The following is a 24626-nucleotide window of genomic DNA, read 5'->3' as shown; positions in this document are numbered from 1 at the left end:
ATACTGAAAAGCTTTAAGTTACCTTGAACGTGAGAGCAAAATAACTAAATTAAAAAAGTACCATAATCCGAGAGCAAGCAGCGTGGAAGAACGCTAATCAAGAAATCAATTAGTACTCAGTCCATGCTCCACGGAAGAAAAGAAACACAAGGAGACAAAGTGAAGCCGAAAGGCACTGATGTGCTCACCAGTGAAAAGGAAGAAAATAAGACTGACAATGAAGCCAACCAATGTAAAGTAATGGGTGGGCTTACAGCCCCTTCTTTGAGTATTTTGTTTTATTTTTAGAAACAGATCGGGGCAAGCCACAACACATGTGCTCTGTCTCACGCAAGACCTAAACAGGATTAATTCATGTTCTAAGGGTAAATTGAGGAAAGTGCCAAAGAGAAAAGGCATTATCTTTAAGAGAAAGGCAAAACCAGCACCCAAATAAGACAGCAACATCTACAAAAAAGGCATCACAATCCACAACAAATGCTTCATTTGACTTGCTTATCAATAAACAAAAATTAAAAGCTTACTTTAGAAAAATCCACATAACCGCTGCTAGTTGGCTGATGAAAAATGTTTGCTGGAGCCATTATTCCAGAATCATCACGTTCCATCGGCTGATGTTGAGAAAATGTAGTTGGATCCGGTACTTGCTGGAGGCCCGGATGACCACCCATTACAGACTGGGACCAACTTGACATGCCTTCTAGAATTATAAAAATACAAAATATATGGCCATCACAATTCAAACGGTTTGTATCTTCCTTTTTACGATCAAATAGAGCTACCGTTGTTTGAGTTTGATTTTCATCCGCTGGGGGAATTTATACATAAGTAAGAGGACTTGCAACACACAAAGACATACAGTTGGTCATTTGTAGCTCTAGGTCAAAATCTAATGACTAATGACCTATTTTGAACTGGGTTGAAGGTCTCACCCCCCTTGAGTTTAATCTGCCACCTGAGAACCGCTAATAACATTACTAGTTCACCAGTGGGCATTTTTTTATTACTTTTGTTTCACACTCACTTTGCACTCTGCACTTACGTTTGACCCCACCCAGACCTAGCTTTCAAAGGCATACTACCCACTGCATATGAAACACCTCAAAGTGCTCCTTCTGTTGCTTTACTTGGATGTGAACCAGAAGCTATAGCCCACACCACTGAATTTCGATTCTTGTGTGAGGAGGGGCCTGATGATGAAGCAAGCCATCTTAGAGTGGATGGGAGCTTTCATCCTAAAACAGAAAAATGTTCTTGTGTAATAGGATTTTTGCTTGAGTCATTTGATTTTGACCTTAAGTAACACATGACCGACTGCCTCTCATGTGTTGTATCCAGAATCCCTGGGAAATAGATGCATGTCTTGGTCAAAAACTTTCCCTGATACTCTTGTGCTGTGAGCGAAGAAAGATGACTTGCATGTGAACACTGTCCTGGAACACAGATGTGAACTTACAGATGGGGTTCAATTCAGGTCTTGCAGCTAGACTGTCTTTACTACCAATGTAACAGCAATCAAAACTATATTTTTGTAGTTTTACAGTCTCAAAGAACAAGCATGCAATGGCTCAAAAGCATTCACATCACACAAGGTAAACCTATGGGCGATTCCATATGTTGGGAGTAGATGATAATGTGTTTATCAAGCAAAGGTAATCACCAGGCACTTAAGAATCTAATCACAAGTGGAAAAGCATTGCTTTAGTGAGAAGTAAAGAAGAGATTGTCAAAAATTAATTTCAATACTTAACCCATCATGAGGTTTTCTGAAGCGAAGCTGGTCGCAACAAAGGTGATTTGTAAGTCTGGGCAGAGTTTCACTCAAAGAACTCAGCCAAATTCTGCAGAGTTCCGCAATAGGGAGGAGTATGTGATGCAACTAGTTATTATATTCCACAAAAGATTTCATCACTTTGGATATTGCTGCTTTAGTCAGAGGAACTGAAGAGCAGAGCTAGCAGGCCAAGTATGCCAAGAGTGATGAAATGAAAGTGAGCACAGCCAAGCCAGCCCAGCAGGCACAGTGTGATGGACTGCTGGGTGCGATACGGTGCTTGGCGGTCACCCTCAAACATCTTCCAGACTGTATGGCCGAGACGGAATGTCACTGTGGTGAACCATGAGCTCTGCCCCATGAGGAGCCTGTCTTCAATCACACCAGTGCCTCCTGCGTCCTACAAGTGGCCAGTACACTCTGTTTTTCCACGGGCAGCACTCTGAGGCGCCAACAAGTGCAGGAGTGAGCCCAGAGCCTGCCCCGCGGCAAACAAGTCTCCACAGAGGAGACATGAGACAGAAAATGCAAAGGTGACGAACACTGTGCAGCTCTTTGTAAGCTGCCACCTCGCCTCCTCTCCTAAAAGCCATACGGTAAAATGATAGCAGGTTCTTTAGGAAGCATAAAGAAAACTTGGAAGCACTCTTACCTTCCGTAAAGTCAATGAGTCTGAGGTAGTGCAAACATTAGAGAGAGGAGCACACCACCAGCACAATCCCTGGTCTGCAGCCCCTTCGACTCACCTTCACTCACCATCACTTCACATCCCCATCTGCCACAAATCTCTTAGGCTATAGTGATGCAGACACTTGCCGGCACTCTGAGAAAACAGCTGGCGCGCAATCATTGGTTTGACAGTGCCCTCCATGCTGCTGCACCAGTGCGCAGCTCATTTTCAGCGCAGCTCTCCGGTCTGTCTTTTCACTGCTTCCCCCTAGCTGCCTCACGGTGCCCCCATGCACTTCCCTTCCACTCCGCATCTTTTTTTCAACTGAACTTGCTCCTGTCAGCTGAGCTCTGCGACTCCGCTCTGAGAGCTGCAGCTTGTAATGAGGCTGCTGATTTGAGTGCTAAGTTCAGTCTGTTAGCAATCGGCGGCCACTGAGCAGGCTATTCTGATTGGCTTTGACTCTGTCCCTTTTGGGTTTTGTTAAAAGTTGTTTGTGGGGGAGGCAAGGCACTTGGCATAAGCCTGGAAACCATCTTTAGTGACACTGGCAGGCTCTCAGAGTGGGCAGCAGCGCTGGTAAACTAGGACAAATTCTGTGCTTCAAACGGAGAGAGGAGTGGCAAAACTTTGCCAACTCCGCCAGTAGAGTGGAGTTGGCCGCCCTTCCCTAGTGATTTGTCATCTGGTACCATCCCAAATTTTGCTGTGTTGGGGAGAATCCTATCTTTTGTGTTAGCTCCTTAGTAAACCACTTAAACTGGAAACAAAGGGCGAGTTGTAAAAATGTTTTTTGTAACCTGGGTTGTCTGTCAGCAAGTAAGACTAAAAAGCAGAAGGAAAACTTCTGAGGTGAGGAAACAGGATTTTGTGAACAGAATGCAGAGCAGTGCCAATAAAACAGACTCTAAACTGAAAGAAAATGTTAAGTTGTGAATGAGTGAACACCCTTCCCAGGTATCTACATTTTGGACTGTCCACATTTATAAGTCACTAGTCATGGCACCAAAAATGCAAAGAAAATCGTGCCTCCTCAAACAACATCCTTTTAAATTCAGAATACACCAGAGGACAGACCCCCTACCTTTGATCATGGTTACCCATCTCCGACAAGGGTGGTGGGTTGTGTATAGGTGCAATGTCTGCTATAGTATGTGTCCAACAGTGCTTAAGTCTTGTGGAACACCAATTACTTTTAAGGTGCCTCACCTCTACACCGCTTCTTGAGGGGTAGGAGGAGTGATAAGCAGATGATTGGGGGTAGGGCACGAGAACGATTCTTAACCATTAAGTTTGCAGTATGTGCTGCTGTAGATCACATACTTTAATACATGAAGAACGGGACAGCCACCCACCGATGGGCAGTCTAATGTGTAGGCTAGTGTTGAGCTTGGGGAGGAGGGGTACCTAAAGGAGGGTGGCGATCCCGCAGATATGACCAGTCTCTCGAGGGGACAGTGAGATGGTCCCAGGAAACAAGGTGCCTGCAAACACTAGGAAGTACATTGCCTGGGTGACCATCAATGGGTGAAGGGTAGAGGCTCTCAGAGATACTGGAGCTAGTGTGATCTCAGTCCGGTGTCACCTGGTCTCTGAGGAGCAAGTCGTTCCCGGGGCATTTCACCAAGTAGTTGAGGTGGACAACTCAGAGCGCCAGTGTAAGGTGGTGCAGGTTCCCTTTGAATGGGGGAGGGGGGATCTCAGGTCCCTTGAGGGTGGTTGTGAGCCCTACCATGCCTGTAGATTGTCTGCTAGGTAACAACCTGGAGCACTCCTTGTGGAAGGATGTGGAGCTCAGGTCTCACTTGGAGATGCTTGGGTTACCAGAATGGGCATGTGTGACCACTCCGTCCATGGTAGCCAGTAAGGGTGATCAGAAAGACATGGAGCCTGAAACAGTGGCCAAGAGAAAGAGAAGGGGTCGTGGAAAACCCACCCTTGAGGTTCCCACGGTCCGGGAGGAGGCTGACCTTGAGGGGACGCCCTGGTAACTACAGGGGAGCAAGTGACTGAACTGTGGGGGGTTATCTGAGCTGACCCATTGGCAGCAAGGTGGTGGTCCCACCAGGGAAGATTTCTGCAAGGAGCATAAGGAATGCCCGTTTCTAGAGGGTTTGTGGCAGCAGGCTGCAAAACAGGCAGCTGGTGAGCAGGGTGGATCACACTGGATCTACTGGGAGAATGGTCTCCTGTACAGCGAGTCTGAGGTTGCTGAGCCTGGGTCAGCCTGTTTGCTGGTGGTATCCCAGTACTTCAGGACCTGCCTAGTGGGTCTGGCTCACAACGTGTCTTTGGCAGGACATTTGGGGCAGGACAAGACCTTTGACAAGATTGTCACCCACTTCTTTTGACCTAAATGCGAAGGCGGTCATATGCACATTGTATGTCTTGCCAAACTTGCCAGGGAAGTGATAAAAATGGGAGGAAGTGTAAGGCTTCTCTCCAGCCTTTTCCGCTTGTTGGCACTACTTTTGAGAGAGTTGTGGGGCCACTGGACCCCACGACAGCCATAGGAAACAGGTATCCGGAGGCTATCCCTCTCCAGACAACGGCGCCCGTGGTGGTCCGGGCGTTAATGGGTATCTTTCACCACGTGGGGTCCCCCAGAGAGATTGCATCTGACCAGGGTACCAATTTCCTATCGAAGTATACGACATCCCTGTGGGTGGAGTGTGGTGTAACCTCCAAATTCACCACTCCTTACCACCTCCAAGGTAATGGGTTGGTAGAAAGGTTCGACCAAACCCTAAAAGGGTTCTAACAGAACCAAAGAGGCGTAAGTGGGATGTCCCATTACCGTGCCTTCTCTTTGCATACAGGGAGGTACCACAGAGGTCCTTAGGATTCAATCCCTTTGAGCTTCTGTATGGGCACTCTGTGAGAAGACTGCTCATTTTAGTGAAGGAAGGCTGGAAGACAGCTCCCAGGAATACTCCCCAGGATGTATATAGCTACAAGCTGGCCTTCAGTAACCCAACTTCCTGCTTCAGGAAACTCGCTTATGCGAATCTAGAAGCAAGCCAGGAGGAGATAAAACGCTGGTATGACCAGAATCCCACTCTGGTAGAGTTTCAGCCCGTAAGAAAGTGTGGGTTATGGCCTCAGTAGAACCTAATGCTTTGCAGGACAAGTGGAGGAGGCCTTTTGAGGTGTTGGAGCATAAAGCTAACGTCACCTACCTGGTGAATTTGCAGACTCACATCAACCCTTTGAGGGTCCTCCATGTGAACCGCCTCAAACCGCACTTTTCAGAGTTCCGAAGTGCACATACTCTTGGCAACAGATGATGAGGGCCGAGGAGAAGAGTGAGACTATTTCTGAACTCCTGTCTACCAAGGAGCATAATGGGTCAGTGGAAGGTGTGTGTAGGGAAGTGGGTTTCTGTCGCAGTAACCACCCCACTTTTTGTCTGATAACTGATGCACTTTTCCTTGGTGTGCCCTGGGTCCCTGCCAATCAGGTTCCCAGGGCCTGTGTTCTCTCCCCAAAAACGAACCCAATTGGCATCTCTGGCCACAGGTCAGCCTCTGGTAAATGCTACCATAGGTAACCAGGGCACTTTGACCAGAGAAGGCCCCTAAGGGCTGCATCACTTCTTGTGCCACCCTTAGAGGCCCAGTGCCCTGACGCACACACACTGCCTTTGCAGGCTGAGTCTTTTGGTGCAGAACAAACCACAGAGTCGACATGGCACACATCCTTGTGAGCCATGCCCACAACACACTGCCCTGTCATACCTCAGTCACCCCTCTAGCTGGGTGCCCTATGCCAGTGGTGTGGGTACAAGGGCATGTGCCCTGTACCCCTACAGTACCCAAGCCCATTCCTGGGCACTGTAAGTGAAGTGCTACCATTAAGAGTATATGGTGCTGGGAGGTCGTCAACACGAACTCCACAGCACCATAATGGCTACACTGAAGACTGAAGTTTGGTATTAAATTTCTCAGCACATTAAACCCACACTGATGCTAGCGTGGGATTTAATGTAAAATGCATGCCAGAGGGCAACCTAGAGTTGCTCCCTGAAACTAACCTGCAACCTGTGTCCTGACTGAGAGGCTGACACCCAGCAGACATGTTGCTGGACCCCTGGGTAGAAAGCCATCCACTCTCTTGGGCCTGCAACAATACACATCCTGGGACGAGGTGCTAGGTCTCCTCCCCCAGGATTGGCAGGGGAAGCTTCAAAGGCATGCCGCCTTTGTGAGCTTCCCCAGGCCACTTGCTGTACTCAGCAACTGGCCCCCACCGGTTCTGACCCCCCACTCTGGCGGGAAGACAGGCAGGGGAAAAAAAAGGAAAGGGGGTGTGCCAGTCTCTGCCAAACCCACCCCTCAGGTGGGGGATACGAGATAAAGCACAACTCTCGCCATGTTGAGAATGTGGAGCTCTATCCAATCAGAGCAAGGTTCCTGCCCCCCCCTCCCACTGGAGAATGGCAGGATAGGGAGTGTACTCACCCCAGGTCAGGGTCCCATTAGTCCCTACCTGTAACACCCCTAAATTTAGTATTCAGGGGCACCCTGAACCTTCCTTCCTCAGATCCCGATTTTGAAACAAGAAGAAGAAGAAAGAAGACCTGCCTTGCAACTGCTAAGAGGACGACACCAACTGACTTGGCCCCAGCTCTACATGCCTGTTGATCCTTGAACCTGCTCCTTCTAAACCCTGGCGTCTCCAGTGGTCAGCAACCTCGAAAAGACCAGAGGACCTGACTGCCTTGCTCATTTAAAGACAGACTCCCACGAGCAGTGGTTCTGCTCAAACAGCAACAACCCCTGGTGCCAGCCAGGAACCGCGAATCCAGCACACTCTGCACCCGCAGAGCCCGGCCTGTGCCTGAGTGAACAAAGATCACAAGGACGTCCCCCTGGAGACTTTTACCACAACTCCAGTGCCCAAGGACCCTTCTCAATGCTCCGGACGACGCCTGCAGCCTCACAAGGGACCCCTCCAACCGCGACCAGCTGAGGGTAAGATTTCCCTACACCCAAAGACACCCCTACACCCTGTGCCCAACTCATGGGTGGATACCTAACCTACAGCTTCCCATCTTAGCTCTCAAAGTGGTGGTCGCACCTGAAGAATCTCCGTCCCAGAGTCTGCAGCCTGCAGGAAATGCACCAGGGCGGAATCCAGGATCCAACCCAGAGTAAGAAAGACCTTCGTAAAGTGATTTTATTGCATTTACTTAAAACTTCCCATTGAGCTCAATGTTATTTTGTGTTTAACTTGTGTTGCATATTGCAACAACTGTAACAATTGAATCTAAAAGTCTATTGCTATTTGAAAGTATTCAATTGCAACATCTCATTCTGAGAAAGTATTTATGATACCTACTGTGGTTCTAAAATAAAGTAACTATATATTTTTATATACAAAACAATTGGCCTAGAGTTCAGTCCTTGAGTGTGTGAGACCATTTGCTGACTAAGGGCGTACAACAAATGCTTTACACTGTCCTCTGATACTGCCTTACTGCTCAACCAAGCTACCACTTTAGAGAGTAAGGTTATATCTAACTTTAGCCTCTGCCATATCTCTGGGGACTGTGGCCTCTGTGCACACTGAACCTTACTTTGGTACAGTATATACAGAGCCACTTTCTTACAGTGATCCTCTCCTCTACACTGACCCTAGAACAGCAGAGTGACTGTCGCCAATTGCTGGGGCAGTTTGCCACCCTGTTCTCCTTGATCCCAGGTGTCCCCATTGGTGCACCCATGACATGGACATTGGGGACAGTCTTCCTGTGAAGCACAATATTTACAGGCTGACTGACAGGGTCAGAGCTAGCATCATAGAGGAGCTCTATAAGATGCTGGTGTTAGGAATGACAGAGCACTCGAACAGTCCTAGGGCCAGCCCATTGGTCTTGGACCCGCCCATTGGTCTTGGTCCCAAAGGCTGATGCACCTGGTGCCATTCCTGAACTATGGTTCTGTGTGGACTACAGTGGGCTCAACGCTGTCACCAGGACTGACACGCACCCCAGCGCTGATGAGCTCATAGATCGGTTGGGAGCTGCCAAGTTCCTCAGCACGTTCGATCTAACGTCTAGGTACTGGCAGATTACCTTAACCGATGGAGCAAGGAGAGGTCTGCATTCTCAACCCCAGAGGGGCACTACCAAATTCAGGTGATGCCCTTCGGATTGAAGAATGCCCCTGCAACCTTTCAGAGATTGGTCAACCAGGTGTTGGCTAGACTGGAGGATTTCAGTGCCGCCTACCTGGACGCCATTGCAGTGTTCAGTTCCAGATGGGAAGATCACTTGCAGCATGTCTGAGAAGTATTGAAGGCTCTGCAGAAAGTAGGCCTCACAATCAAGGCCAGTAAGTGCCAGATAGGGCAGGGCTCTGTGGTGTACGTTGGGCACCAGGTAGGAAGTGGCTGGTGGCACCCCTACCCCCTAAGATTGACACCATTCTTGCTAGGGAAACCCCAAGACCCAGACAGAGATGTGAGAGTCTTTTTAGGTCTCACAGGATACTACAAGAGATTTGTCAATGGCTATGGCACCGTTGTTGCTCCCTTGACTGAGCTGGCATCCAGGAAGCAGCCCAAGAAGGTGATCTGGACAGATGCCTGCCAGACAGCTTTTGATGCACTGAAGGAAGCCATGTGCACGGTGCCCATGCTCAAGGAACCAGACTTCTTCAAAGAAATCGTAGTGCAGACTGACACTTCTACACATGGTGTGGGGGCGGTGCTCCCACAACTGAAAGAAGAGGGCCTAGACCAGCCTGTAGTCTTCCTTAGCAGGAGACTACTCTCCAAGGAACAGTGCTGTAGAGCGAAAACCTTCTGCTGTGGTCTGGGCAGTGACGAAGCTAAGGCAGTACCTGTTTGGGACTCACTTCAGAGTTCAGAGAGATCACAGGCTCCTCAGACGGTTAATGTAGATGAAGGGTGAGAACCCAAAAATATTGGAGGATGTCCATCTCCCTACAAGGAATGGACTTTACGGTGGAACACCGTCCTGGCACATAACATGTCAACACTGATGGTCTGTCCAAGTTCTTAATCCTTAGTGAAGAAAATTCTAAAATGGTTGGGTAGTTCACCCTTTCAGCTGGAGGGGACATGTGTTAGAACTGGCATCTTTTGGTGTGTTTCCCCAGGCTTTTTGCTTTCTGATCTCCTAGTTTTGACTCTGTTTTTGCTGGTTTAGTGTCTCTGCGCACTTTCTCACTGCTGATCACTGTTAAACTGCAAATGCTCCTACAGTAAATTGTGTTTATGGATTGGTGTTTCCATAGTTGGCTTATTTGATTTACCTTTAAGTCACTAGTACAGTGCACTGTGTGTGCCCAGGGCCTGTAAATCAAATGTTGCTGGTGGGCCTGCAACACTGGTTGTGCCACACACACTAGGAGCCCTTGATAGGGTGCTCAGACCTGGCACTGCAGTGACTGAACATAATGAACAGGGGTATACCCAAATTACCCTCTTATACCTGGGTATGGGACGTAGTTTTATACAATAAAATATGGTATAAAGGAAACAATATAAACCAATTTAGAGCACATTTAATTACCCTCTCCACAGTTATTATTCTGAACGAATGTATCAAAATCTGTTTGTAGCACACACAAACGATGGCGCCTAATCAATGAGGAAGACAAACAAATGACATATCACAATATTCTATACATCAATAAAGAACAAACAAAAAAACATATCACAATAACCCTAAAGAATTATTCTCACAGGTCCCCCTCTATACTTCTGGGCGAACAACTTCGAGGTAGTCGAAGTGAAACACCTAAGGCTGGTACACTAATTGACCTAGCTCTAGTTTAACATCCCACAATTCCAAATATCACTATAATTCCAATGACTCCTTCTTAGAAGTGTCGACGTGACCACGTTACAGCCTTTTCTTCTTAGGCCTCCTCAGGACAGGGGTTATACAACACTAAATAAAAAATAAAACACAATACAACAACATTACTCTAACTTTCTACTCTGTGTGGAGTAAGCTGGCTGATAATGGTGACTGCCCCTTCTACCAGATGAGTGAACGAACACCAGAGCTACCAAAATACACGCACAACCACCATCTATCACTTCATGGTGTAAATCTACTAAAAAGTACAGTGATGAAAATAAAATAAAAATAGAAACATCAGCGGGTCAATTACCACTAGACCCCTAAGGAAATATATCCACTAAATATAAAAACCTTAGTGCCACAATACAATAAAAAGTGCTCGAAAGGAAACCAAACCGTACAAGAGACTCCACCAATTACTTACATTTTCCTAAAGACCGGGATACGGGGATTTATCACTCCGCATATATATCTCTGCGCTCAGGGTACAATTACCTTAGAGGGAATATGTGAGGAAGTTGAGAAAACCAAGTGCCCATCCCTCCTAGCCAAAATAAATTCAATGTGTGTGTTATAAATGGGGCAGCGCTTACCTCCCTATATGTGGGATGGAGCACCCTTCACGAGTATTCATTTAATGAATCACCTTCCACATATAATCTTCAGTCACGTAATTCCAATTCAAAACCAACTTCCATGCATAAGGATAACACAGAAAAATAAACTCAAACCCAACTAATCTTAAATAAATAAATAGAGCAATCCCCTCGCACACAATCCCCTGGCACAGTAGAGTAATAACTTACGGTTTATACATCCGCTCTAGAAATCAGGCGAGAATTCCTCACTTCACCTCTGTTACCCACAGTCATCAAAATGCATCCGCTCTAAGTTTAGAAGCGCGTGGAAATATACGGAGAATCTCTCCTCCCTACGTCGTGTCATCACGCCGGATGCAGGCAGCGACTTAGAAATGGGACTGTACTCCACGGAGTCAGGCTCAGAAAATCACTATCCTCAATAGGGAATCCGCCATATTAGAAATGTGCATACCCCTGTAGCGTCCTAACCGGTACTACTGGGGCATGCCAGCTCACATGCTCCCATTAATAAGGGCCAATGCTGCACAAAACTCAATTTACCTAAAAAAATAATAATAAACATATTCCCCCTATATTAAAAATATTAATATTAAAAATAATACTGTTACAGCCTACCGAAGGACACATTCTCAATTATTACAGGTAATGGTCCAATGTCCATTTACCAGGCTATACTTATTGTACGAAAAATCTATATATCCCACACAGTGGTCGGGCGGAAATAAAAAATAAATGGGCAGTCAAATAAACCAAAGTCTATCATGCCAGCTTACTGACGCCACACAACGGTTTGAGCAATCTATCTTGAAAAAACATATATATTATATGCAAATATACACATCTGAGCAATGTATTATACATGGTGGCTAAGAACGAACAAAAATATAAATATAAAATATTAAAGCAAACAGAACAACCTATCTTCTGCATCACATGCTCAAATACCTCTCTCTCCGTATACCTTATGTGGGGGAGAAGACTGCATATATCCTGTCCGAGTGTCTCACACAATCTTCAGGTATTAAATGAGTGCCCAAATCTCATTGCAGTCATTCAGTCCTGCGGTTGACGTGAGATAGCTTTCTATCATACGCGCTTCTAGGCGGTTCAGGCTACTTTGCAGTGCTGTTTTGTTAGGCGCTTTCACCACTATCAAGCTAGACCATTTCAATTAATTCTCGTCATTATCTTTTTCAATGTAATGTTGGACAATAGGGGCTCCTAAAGTCTTACAGCGTATATGAGACTTATGCTGTAATATCCGCATCTTGATAGCTTGTGTCGTCTGCCCAATATATGTTTTATCACACGGGCAGGTCACAGAATACACTACATTTTTAGTGTTACAATTAGAAAAACACAATTGTTTGTGTTGTTTTTGGTTTATCTCTACAAATTTAGAATCTTTTGTCTGTGGGCATGCAGCGCAACTATTGCACCTGTAATGCCCTATTACCGCTGGTAACTCCAATAGACCTCTCACATCTGTTGGAGTGGATTACTGGCGAGTGTCTTTTATCAGATGGTTTCTCAAATTTCTCCCCCGTCGGAAAGCGAACAAGGGCTTAGGAATATTCAGATGTTGGATTAGCCTCAAGTTCCTTAGAATAATTGGTTACACTTTATTCGCCTTGGGGTTGAAAGTGAGTAACCATATCAATTGTTCCGATTCTTGTTTAGTTTTAGGGGTAAGTAGATTTTCTCGGGGGGGGGGGGGGTGTACCATGCTCTTGTATAAGTCTACCTATTCATGATATGGAAGGCTACACAAGAAGAATGGGAACAATTCCATCTATGGCTTAATGCCTAGACGACGGACCTTAAATTCACCAAAACAGCTAGTAACACACAAATTAATTTCTTAGATGTATGGATCATTGAAAATGATAGTAGGCTGGAGGTAGACTTATACACCAAGTCGACCGACCGGAACACTATTTTAGAACGTCTGGTCACCCACGTAACCTCAAGCACAATTTCCCCTATGGGCAGTTTTTGAGTGCGCGCCTCAATTGTACTGATAAAAGTGATTACTTCAAAAATGCCAAGATTTTGCAAGAGAAATTAACAACAAGAGACTGGTAAGGGGGGCTCATCTCTTGTCAGAGACACACGCCGTGAGGGAAACGGCAGTTCGTGGCGCCAATTCCATCCTTCAAGCGCTGTGAGGGCAACGGCCGGGCTAGCAAGGCTCTCCCACTTGCGGTGAGGGACTACACATCCCAGGTGCCCCGGAGGCGAGCAGCACACCTGGAGCGTCATCGCCAGCGCCCGGAGGCGCGATTTAACAGCGGAGCGCCGAGCGCTCAGTGCGGGCTCATCTCTTGTCAGAGACACACGCCGTGAGGGAAACGGCAGTTCGTGGCGCCAATTCCACCCTTCAAGCGCCGTGAGGGCAACGGCCGGGCTAGCGAGGCTCTGCCACTTGCGGTGAGGGACTACACATCCCAGGTGCCCCGGAGGCAAGCGGCGCACATGGAGCGTCATCGCCAGCGCCCGGAGGCGCGATTTAACAGCAGAGTGCCTCTCATCCCGCGAGTCGCGAGCGGGAGCGCCCGGGCCCTCTGTGGCCCTCAGAGGCCAGAAGAGGCTGGGCCACCCCCCTTGGCAGGCCTTTCCATCTTTCCCATTGCCTCCTGGGATTTCTACCAGGTCAGTGATAAAAGCATACTTTACTGCTTAAATATTTGTCACATAATAGCTTTAGACTAAACGCAATCATGGGGAAAAGGACAACGGCAGTACCTAGGCCAAAAGACGAGCACAAATTGGCCCTGCCAACCACCACCACCACCCCGCGGCCAAGTTTGACTGCCATTGACAAAATGCTCCAGAAGACCATCGATGTTGTTGCTACTGCCATTCAGAACACTGAAAGGCGCTTTTCGCTCCCATCAAGCCTGCCCCCTCTCCTTCTGAATCAAGATAACTCAGTGGACTCCTTACTTGCCGCATCCTATGCAGGGCTCCCAGGCACAGACTCTAATGAGAACTGCATAATTGTGGACACGGCCCCACCGGCACAATTTACCCCAGGTAGTAGGTTATCATCAACCCCCACTATGCTCAGGCCTGATATGAACATTAGTCAAGACTCCTGCGCACCACTGGTAAACGATCAGGTACATTTAGATGGTAACGATCCATGTCGGATCCTGACACATCAAACATTGAGGGGGACAAAAGTGATAGCACCCTGTGCGAACTCGGGGCCAAAAAGCTAAAAGAAAATTGAAGCACCTAGACACTGAGTTATCGCCAAAAACGCATAGAAACCAGGGTGGGCGCAAGCGAAGCCGGAGGATTCCTGCCCCCGTAGAGCGGAAAAGGGATAAGGGGGAAGACCAACTTATCGGAACTGATACCCTTGCCATAGAAGCTAGTGTAGCATCGGGAACGAAGGATTCTGGGGGAGGATGGAGACATTGTTGTCCATCCTTTTAGGTCCAATTAATCAACAAATCCTAAATATGGATAAGAGGCTGAGAGTGTTGGATGACCATGTAACAAAATTGGGCATAGGGCAGACTTTAATAAATAAACCCAACGTGGGGACACTAGGTGGAACCAAGGCCAAAAATAGCGGTGCTAACACTAATACAAATACAGTTGGCCTTAATAAATAAACTCCAACGATGCCCGTACCTAGCACAAGTAAAAGCCAACCCCTAGCTAAACATGCCCCTAATCCAAACACGACTAAGGCAGCTAGTTTGGAAGGGACAGATCTTAACGCTGATAAAAGCAAAAGGGTCCTAACCCATCAATCTAAGAATGATGTCCAAAACCGCCCCACAGTTCAATCCGAACTTAACATGGCAACCAACACGAGGAAGATCCCCCACCCACATCAGCCTGCCGCCTGAATGCGGGGCATACGTGCTGGTTTTACTCAATGTGCCCAAATTAAAGAATGGCCAAGAGGAAAACCATACCACTCTTAAAAACAGGATTCTCCATTGGTTATCTATAAATTGTAATTTCCCAATGGAAGGAGCAAGGGAGATTATTCAAACACAAAGAGTAGGGTGGGTGGGCCCACTGAGAAAAAAGTTTGATGGGGACTGTATAGTTATAAACTTTAGGTCCTCTCAATGGGCTCAAAAAACCCTTACTAATGCGCCACTACCCTCACCGTGGGAATTTTAATACGACCTTGCTTCCCCTGGGTTACTTTTATAGACATCTAGCCCCAAACTCTAACCCCATGACTAACCCGGCTGTGCGTCATCAGGATCCAAATCTTGGCATCAGGGATTTATTCCCATCTCACCAACTGAATCAAGATTTTGGTTTAATGAATGGCCCAGCTCAGCGCTATCAGGCTTCATTCCTGGGACACCCGATGCCACACCCATACCTCCCCACTATGCCTCCGCACAACCATAGTGAGAGGCCATACTTAATTTCGAATTCAAACTTGAATTTACGTCAGAATGAGTTGAGGCCCCTATATAACATCCCAACCTACAACCGGTTTGAACATGCCTTCTCAAATTTAGAAGATCAGGACTGACTGGGGATAAGGGGAAGTAACATCGGATGTCAAGATGAGAGCAATGATAATGAGGAACACCCCCAATACTAACCAACACAACTCAGGAAACAGCAACACAACATCATACTACCACACCTGTAACTATACAAGAGGTTGTATCTCCTATACCAACTAACCCTAAGCGGAGTACAGTTATGAATGTCAGAAGCAAGTCAATTAGACATACCAATCACTGTGACTTGTCCATTCTTAGCTGGAATGTAGCAGGGCTAGAACCAAGATTGTCAAACCCACAATGGGTTCAGTTACTGGATGGTAAAGACATTATTATGTTCCAGGAGACATGGGCTGTTGAGAATTTATATATTGAGGGTTACCATTGCTTTAGCGTGACAGCACCCAAGCCAGATTCAGGACGCGCAGTGGGAGGCCTGTTCATTGGCATCAGGATACTGGCCGGTGGTACAATCAGAGACCTCTCAAGAGGAAACCCGAACATACAGATTTTAGAGTTCAAGAGAAAGACCTGGATCTATCTAATCAATTTTTATAACAATGATTTTTATTCTGTACCTAACAAAAACTGAAGCACTCTCCAAGACTTTACGGAATCTTGAAACCAGTACAGAAACTGGGGAGGAAACAGGGATTCTAATGGGGAGGGGGGGAACTTTAATGCGAAAATCCCTAAGAATTGCAGGACTGAGGATAGAAATCACTTAGATCAAGCTGAACGAAGGGGCATTGAATTAGCTAATATACTAACTGAGTATACTCTCAGCAACGCTATGGACACAAGCCACACTCCTAGTATACTTCACGCCCCTACGTTCAGAGGCCGGGATTGCTCCTCCACAATTGATTTTATCTTTATGTCTCCCCACTTATTAGACCGTGTGATAAAATCTACAGTGGTAGAAACAACCCACTCATTGTGACTTTAAAATTAGGCCCTAGCGAGGTATACGCCAACTTAAATGGCACAAGAGATATCACAGCCACGGGTGACGGCTTGCGTCTAAAATGGAGGGGAGTTGACAGCGGGGCAATACTGGAAAGTATAAATAGGGAATATCCCCAGTTAATTAATTCTTGCCTAACAATGGATGGGAACTGTCATAGGATAATTGATGATTTCGGTAAACTGTGCTTAGCAGTAAAAACTTCTTTGTCAGTTCCACTACCAAAAGAAGGGAAAGAACCAAGGTGGTTCGATTCTGCCTGCTCATTAGCAAACAGGGAATTGCGCAGGGCATTAACCACTAAACCAAGGCGCTTAATGGAGGTACAGGCAGCCAGGAAATTTTATAAACTTAAAATAGCTGAAAGGACAGAAAACGCTGGGACGGTGGCTTCACCATCAATCCTATGGGAAGCTTACAAAACCATCCTTCGAGGGACTGCAATAGCAGCCATCACGGGGCACAAACGAGATTCCCGGAGAGAACTTACAGAACTAGAACTGGCACTCCACGATGCAAACACGGCGCATATGGCGGACCCCTCCCCGACTACGACACACAGTGCAGCTACGGCAACAACAGTACCAGGCCCACCTCAGAACGACAGTGCAGGGCTACATTGCAAACACTAAACATAGAATTTATGATGTGGGCGACAAAGCAGGGAAAATGCTGGCATGGTTGGATAAGAGAGAGAAAGGCGCAAGAGGTATTCAGAGACTATGTACTACGGACGGCCGAGAACTAACACATCCGGAAGACATTGTGCGCACTTTGGCAAATCATTTTCAGAGCATATACACCCCAGATCATATCGTCACTGCACAAATGGCGGCAATCTCACTAGCGGACATTGTCATCCCCAGCATAACACCAGGGACTGCGCGAGACTTAGAGGCAGATCCATCAGAAGATGAAATCCAACTGGCGATGCAATCGCTACAATCAGGCAAAGCACTAGGTCCTAATGGACTGCCTGTGGAATGGTATAAATCAATGGCCTCGGAACTCAGTAGACCCCTACCGGACATGTATATGGAGAGTAGGGAGCAGGCAGAACTGCCGCTGGATCAACGCACGGCCACGATAGTAGCTATACCTAAGCCGGGTAAACCCCCAGCCGAATGCACCTCATACCGCCCGATATCATTACTAAATGTGGAAGCCAAGGTGCTGGCTAAACTTCTGGCCAACCGTCTGATGCCGCACCTGCGCACACTGATCCACCCCGACCAATCGGGCTTTATGCCCCATAGAAGTATGGCGCGGAACCTCCGGAGGGTTCATGGGGTACTGGCTCGGTCACACCTCCTCTCAGAGAAGGCTGTAATCCTCTCCCTTGACGCCAAAATGGCTTTTGACCTAGTAGAATGGGAATACCTCTTTGAGGTGCTTGCGCGTATGGGCTTTGGGCCGAAATATATAGCTTGGATACGACTACTCTACACAAAACCAGTGGCGCAGGTAGTGACTAATGGCCACATCTCACCGGTGTTCCCGTTGGGCAGAGGGACCAGACAGGGATGCCCTTTGTCACCCTTACTCTTCGCGTTGGTGCTCGAACCCTTAGCAATCCTGATCAGAACAACGCCCTTATTTAAGGGCATTAAATGGGAGGAGGGGTGGGAAGACAAAATTTCCCTATATGCTGACGACATGCTCATTTACATGGTTGACCCTAACAACGGAATCCCAGCCCTGCTGGAAATTTGTAACACGCATGGGAAGTCATCAGGCTATACCCTGAACTGGTCAAAATCGGTGATATACACATTAAAGGGTCCGGCACCGAGACTACAGGAAGACTGCCCCCTGGCGGCGCCGACGACCTCCTTCAAATATCTGGGCATTGTCATCGCACATTCTGAAGCAGATTTCTTCGCTAACAACCTCAAACCACCTATGGATCGCTTACGCGCAGACGTTAAGCACTGGGCGACCTTGCCCCTCACCCTCCTGGGGAGGGCAGCCTTATATAAGATGATGGCACTCCCCAGGTTTCTGTACATATTGGAAAACACCCCGCATCCTGTCCCACGCGATACTTCAAACAGATTGCGGCGTTGGTCTCCAACCTACTCTGGAATAATGGCCCAGCGCGTATAGCCTATGACAAGTTGGTGAAAAGTTGGTATGAGGGAGGGATTGCGCTTCCCAATATTCAGCTATATTACTGGGCAGCTCAACTCAAATTAATTAACCAATGGATCCACACCCCGAGAGACGACGCAGCGTACAGGGCAGACTGGCCACAATTAGAGACGGACTGCATGCTCTCGGTACTATATAATAAATCGCAACTCAAAAATCTGCACGGTCCGACACAACACACAGCGACCCTCTGGCATATAGCACAGGCACGACTGGGCTGGAAAGGAAGAATCACCAAAATGACACCATTATGGGACACGAAATCACTGGGAAACCTTAGAGTATGCAAAGGGTTTGCGCAGTGGGACTCTATAGGAATCTCCACGGTGGGGGACCTCTGGGACAAAGACACAGTAGTACCATTCGCACAACTCCAGCAGCAGTATGGCCTCAGACCCACTGAAACATTTAGGTACGTACAAATTAGACACGCACTACTCCAGGCAATCCCAACGGGCACTGATCTGCCGGAATCCTCACCACTTGAGGACAGACTATTGACAGACTTCATGCAGCAGAGCGCCACTTCCCTCACATACAAAAACCTGATCAACAACTTAGAGGACCCCACGCTGAAACTTAAGGAACGGTGGGAAGGGGAAATCGGTATGACGGACGAATCGGAATGGAATGAAGCCTTGGCCTCCCCGAGAGAGGTAGGCATCTCGGCAAAGTTTAGACTGGTGCAACTAAAAATTTTACACAGCATCTATTACACCAGGACACTACTCCACAAAATACATAGAGCGCCCCATCCCTTTTGTTTGAGGGGTTGAGGGGAGGAGGGAACACTGCTTCATACACTATGGGACTGCCCACACATACAGGAATTCTGGAGGCAAGTAATGCGCACAATCTCCCAGACACTCCGGGTTTCCACTTTACCAGAACCACGTAAGTGCCTTTTGAACATCTGGGACCCCAATGACCTAGATAGATACGGGATAATTTGGGCCACGCTGGCCATGACAGTAGATAAGCGTGATATTGCACAGAAATGGGGGGCTCCGGACTTGCCCACTGCGAACAGATGGGCTAAAAACATGGATATCCTGATGGTCACGGAGAGAACTGTATATGTCCTTCGAGCTGCCCCCCGCAAATGGAACAAGGTGTGGACAGCATGGAATGTTTATAGGGGTCAGTTATGTGAACCCTTGCCAGAGGGAGACAAACTGGACTCCGAGGGGGAAGAGGAGTGATGGATGGGGCTGGGGATGTCTGCTTACTCGTGCTAAACGCAACAACGTATTGGAATAACTTACCTAGGTGAAGACAATGGGGCAAGGAGACCTGCTGATGGGAGGAGAAGTGTGAAACATAAATGAAATTGATGACCCAAGTTTGGGGGGTGGGGGGGGTCTTTCTCTTGGAGTTATACGAGAAAATTGTTAAATTCTGATAACATATGTAAGGATATACGGGAGAGCATATACAGATTTTAGAGAGGGAGAATGAGATTAGAATGCAGAATAGGTAATGCCGAATAAAAATTCCAGAAATGTACCATACGAATATGAATATACCAGCTTGAATGTATCATAATAACTGTATATTATGCCTTCATGTCAATAAAGTTTAAAAAAAAAAATAGCTGAAAGGAAGGCTGCATTATTAACAGAACAATGGGAGTCGCTGGTTGGGAGCGCCAATTTGAAAAGCAGCGGCCCCTTTTGGTCAGCCGTTAGAAAAATGCGAGAAATGGGCAAACAACTAACCCCAAAATCTATGCTGCTCCACTTGAGGAATTAACTAGCTTTTCCCCTGGTCAGCTCCGCGGCTTAGAGATAGATCTCTATGAGGTGGAGATAGCCATCAAAGAGAGCCTTGAAAACAAGGCTCCAGGTCCCGATGGACTGCCCATAGATATAATTAAGCACAGTCCGGATCTATGGGCACCAATCCTCCTCAATGTTTTTAATAGCCTCCCAACAGTACCCATGCCCACTACTTGGGCTACCAGCACCATAGTTCCAATTTTTAAAAAGGGCGAGAGGCCGGATCCAGTGAATTACCGTCCGATTTCTCTTTTGGATAACACCTTTAAAATTTTGGGGCGAATAATCTATAATAGGGTGGTAGAGTGGACTGAAGATACGGGTCTATTGGACCCGTGTCAGATGGGATTCAGGAGCAAGGTGGGGACGGTTGAGCAATGCTTGAACCTGTAACTGATTATTGATAAGTATAGCGTTGCTTGATCGTCCCCTTTCTACTTTGCGTTCATGGATCTTTCATCCGCCTTTGATCTAGTGAATAGATCTAAACTATGGGCAATTCTTTTGAATTATGAACTGGACGAGGCTCTTGTTAATTTCCTGGCATAATTCCATACCAATCTCAAAGCACAAGTTAGGATTGGGATGGGTGGAGAAGTTTCTGGACCCATCAACATCGGTAGAGGGGTAAGACAGGGGTGCGTTTTAGCACCCCTGTTTATTATTTACAATAATGGTTTGGCCAAAACCCTAAAACAAGTGACTAGTGATGTACCAATAATCCAGGGGCAACCATTGCCTGTTTTATTATATGGAGACGATGCGGTCCTTATGGGACGAACACCAAATGCCCTTTGCTTACTTGTTAAAGGTTTTGTCCAACACATGGAGGGCTTAGACCTGCGCGTCAATTTAAAAAAATCTTTTATTATGCCATGTGGACCAGGGAAACGAAAGCTCAACACTATATATATATATATAGGGACAGATAAATTATAATCTGTAACTACATTCCCGTATTTAGGTTTGGTTTTCGCTGCGAACGGCTCATGGAGTGAGCATACGGCCCACGCCATGGGCAAATTCTCGAAAGCCACCAATTCTATTTTGAGTTTGTCCCGCCCAAAGACAATAGGTGCCACTAGAGCCATTTTAAATTTTTTTTGGTTACAGTGCCTACCAGTAGCCACATACGGGGCTGAGGTTAGGGGATTGAGGAAAAACACTAGTATCCAGGTCGATTTTGCAGGAAAATACTGGGTGCCCCAATTTCATCCTCCGAATTCATTTGCCACGAGGAACTAAACCTACCCTATGTATGTGATTATATTAGATCTAGACCAGTTCTTTTCTGGATTAGGATCTGGAGGAATAACTCAGCCACTTTACAGCAAAACATCATAAAAGACTGTCTTAAATGTGACCATGGCATGTCGATCCCCTGGCTTGCGGGAGTCCTAAAAACACAGAGTACCGTGAACACGGAAGATCTCTTCTCCGACCCAAGTAGGATTGAACCTAAAGATAAAATTGAGGTCAAACAAGCACTGTATGCACTTTATAACTCCAAACAAAGGGAAACCCTCCAATCAACCGTTGTGAGTTACATGAGGAATGATTTAAGCAGGAGAACACTTGTACCATACCTCACCCTACCCCCCATGACTAACTGGGAGAGATCATTGCTGTTTCGGCTAAGAGCGGGTTCAGTAAAATTTTTGCTGGGCTTTCCCTAGGGCTATCAGCACACAACAGATTACAATACATGTCCGTGTGATGGTATCAGTGAACAGAATGATTTGCACTTTCTATTTTTCTGTAAATTTTACTTAAAATATATTAACTGTTTTTTAACTCCTTATTTTAGAAAACAAAGACCCCTTTTGTTAGGGGAGTCTTATTCAATGTTACTTTTCCTGGACACAGATGAACTAATTTATCGCACTAGCACTTTTTTGAGACTTATAACACGTGTACGTAAAATGATGGAAAACCCCTGAAAATAGTCTTATGAGAACTGTATTAGGTTATTTAATAATTATGAACTTTGTAAACCTGTATTTGTTATGTAATTGAATTGTTTTTAATGTGGTACTTTTATGAATTTGATGAAATTCGAATAAAGGTCTTTTGAACTTGAACTTGGTAAGGGGTGCATTAAAAAAAGCATGTTACACCCCCACGGGAAAATCTACCTGCTAGCCATGGGATTTGCATACTGTTCTCACATTTGAGGCAATCTACTATAATGTCTCTGATAAGGGACGCCACCTTGTTTTTCCATACACCTAACCAGAATAGAGCGGGCCGTGCTCCGATTATAATCTTCAACATAGTGTAAATTTAGTTTGCTATGACACACATAATGAGGTGAGGAAATTGGGGGCCCTAAAAGCTTTTGACAAAACCGATTTTCTTCATTCTGAATATTACAGCAGTTCGAGATGCCCCAAACCTCAGCTCCATAAGTTGCCGTAGGTATACACTGAGCCTTAAACATTTTTTAAATAGGTAAAATTGCCCACCTGCCTCCACTTCTCCTTGGTTGTGGTAATCGGAGTACTGCATTGATTGATTTAGAAAACATTCCTGCAGTAAATAGTATGATCCGTCCACAAGCCGTTAGCAGCAAAAACCAATTCCAGGTATGGAAAAGTGCTTGTGCAATGTAAACTTTGATTATCCACAGAAAGAACATTAATTTAATGCTTTCTAGGCCCACAGGCCATATTAAAATATTTTGAAAAATTAGCACATAAATCTAGGGAAGCCATAAAATCCACGAAGCCCCATACTAAAAGGCGCAAGGCTCTTGGCGTGCGGCCCATTAAGATCCCATCATCTGCATACAATAGGGATGGCAGGATGGAACTATGGATTCTTGGGACATATTGAGTAAGGGTTATTAAAAACGCATGTAAATTATTAATGTACAAGATAAAAAGTAATGGGGCTTCAGCACACCCTTGTCTTAACCCTCTAAAAACAGATATCGTTAGAAACTTCCTCTTGTGTGTTGATCTAATCCTGACTTTCATATCTCTGTGTAGGTGGGCAAAAAAGTGGACTAATGTCTCATCCATGCCACTTTCTAAAAGGACAGATGCGAGCCGTGATCGATTGATACAGTCAATCCAGAGGTCCATAAATGTTAGATAATTCGGCAAGAGTATTGCAATTATGTATTTCCCAAAAATTACATTTAAATTGAGACATTGTTTAACTGTGCCCACGTTATTTCTAAAACCAAGTTGACAGGTGTCCAGCATGGTATTCCCCTCTGCCCAGTCTTTGATCTTATTGTACAAAACCCTACCCAAGATTTTCATTGTGGTATCTATAAAAGAAATGGTCCCGTAGAAATTAGGCTGGGAGCGGTGACCCTTTTTAAAGTTTGGTATAATGACAGAGGTTGATCATGTGCTTGGGAGTGAGGAACAAGCTACGTTGTTTAAAACATTAAGCAGGAGCAGGGCCCAGTAATCTGGGTTGTATTTGATAAGGTCTATTGGCACCACATCTGGTACGGGGGTTTTGCTACCCATACTCTGGTTTTAGGCTTCCTCCACCTCTGCCGAAGACATAGTTACTCCTTTAGAGGTGGACAATGGTGGTACCTTGTTATCCTGAGACGTGGCTGCATAGATCGCTGAAAAAAATGTGCCTCCCAAGCTTCACTACTTATATTACAGTTAATTGGGTTAACATCTGGCCAATCGCTCGCGTATCTTTAACTGCTGCGCAGAGAAGTTTGATATTCTTTCTTGGCTAGAAGGGTGTCGCAGCAGTCTATTCACTACTAAACATTTATGATTAAACCACCTAGGGCTATGAGGGGTTAAACTATCAGGTTTCATTAACTCTGTTTTATACTTGGAACAAAGTTCAGAGAATGCAGTGACTAAATCCGGGTTGGATTCATACACTGTCAGACAGGTCTCAATCAAAGCAAAGTTCTCCCTAACCAGTTTATAAAATAGTTGGGTAGGGTTAATGCTGTGCCACACTAATCGTAAGTTATCCGTGGAGGTTTCAAAATTCCTAGCACCACATTCAATTCTGAACTCAGGCTTTGGGGACAATTTAAATGCCACTTCAATCGGATTGTGATCCCCATAGTGTGTTGCAACAACTTTACAATACAATAAGAACCCCTCTACATCAGACAAGATAAAGAGATCCATTGTCGTGGCGCAACCCCTACATCTAAACATGGGCTGTATTTTGTCTTTATTATAGGCCGTAAGGTTCATAACATTATTCAAATTGTGAGATGTCATATCTTCCATCATCTCTATGCCCCTATTGCAAACTTAAGCTGTACTAAGATTACCAAAAAAAGACCCCTGTGGGGCCAGCTTTCCGTCAAAATTGCCCCCTAGACATGAGTTGGTGTTCACGCCCTCCGGATCCC

The 24626-nt window shown here is 46.1% G+C and overlaps 1 protein-coding gene across 3 annotated transcripts in view; it reads right to left on the bottom strand.

Moving 5' to 3' along the window:
* ANKHD1 (ankyrin repeat and KH domain containing 1) overlaps window positions 1-24626 on the bottom strand; it is a 1478908-nt gene that overhangs the window by 76832 nt on the left and 1377450 nt on the right. For all 3 annotated transcript variants that reach the window (XM_086931463.1, XM_086931465.1, XM_086931464.1), the window contains one exon: window positions 525-700. In XM_086931463.1, coding sequence (XP_086787589.1) covers window positions 525-700 — 176 coding nt within the window. The remainder of the gene's footprint in view (window positions 1-524; window positions 701-24626) is intronic.

This window comes from Lissotriton vulgaris, chromosome 7 (assembly GCF_964263255.1).
Source record: "Lissotriton vulgaris chromosome 7, aLisVul1.2, whole genome shotgun sequence".
NCBI lineage: Eukaryota > Metazoa > Chordata > Amphibia > Caudata > Salamandridae > Lissotriton > Lissotriton vulgaris.
This window is presented reverse-complemented; position numbering and strand designations above follow the sequence as displayed.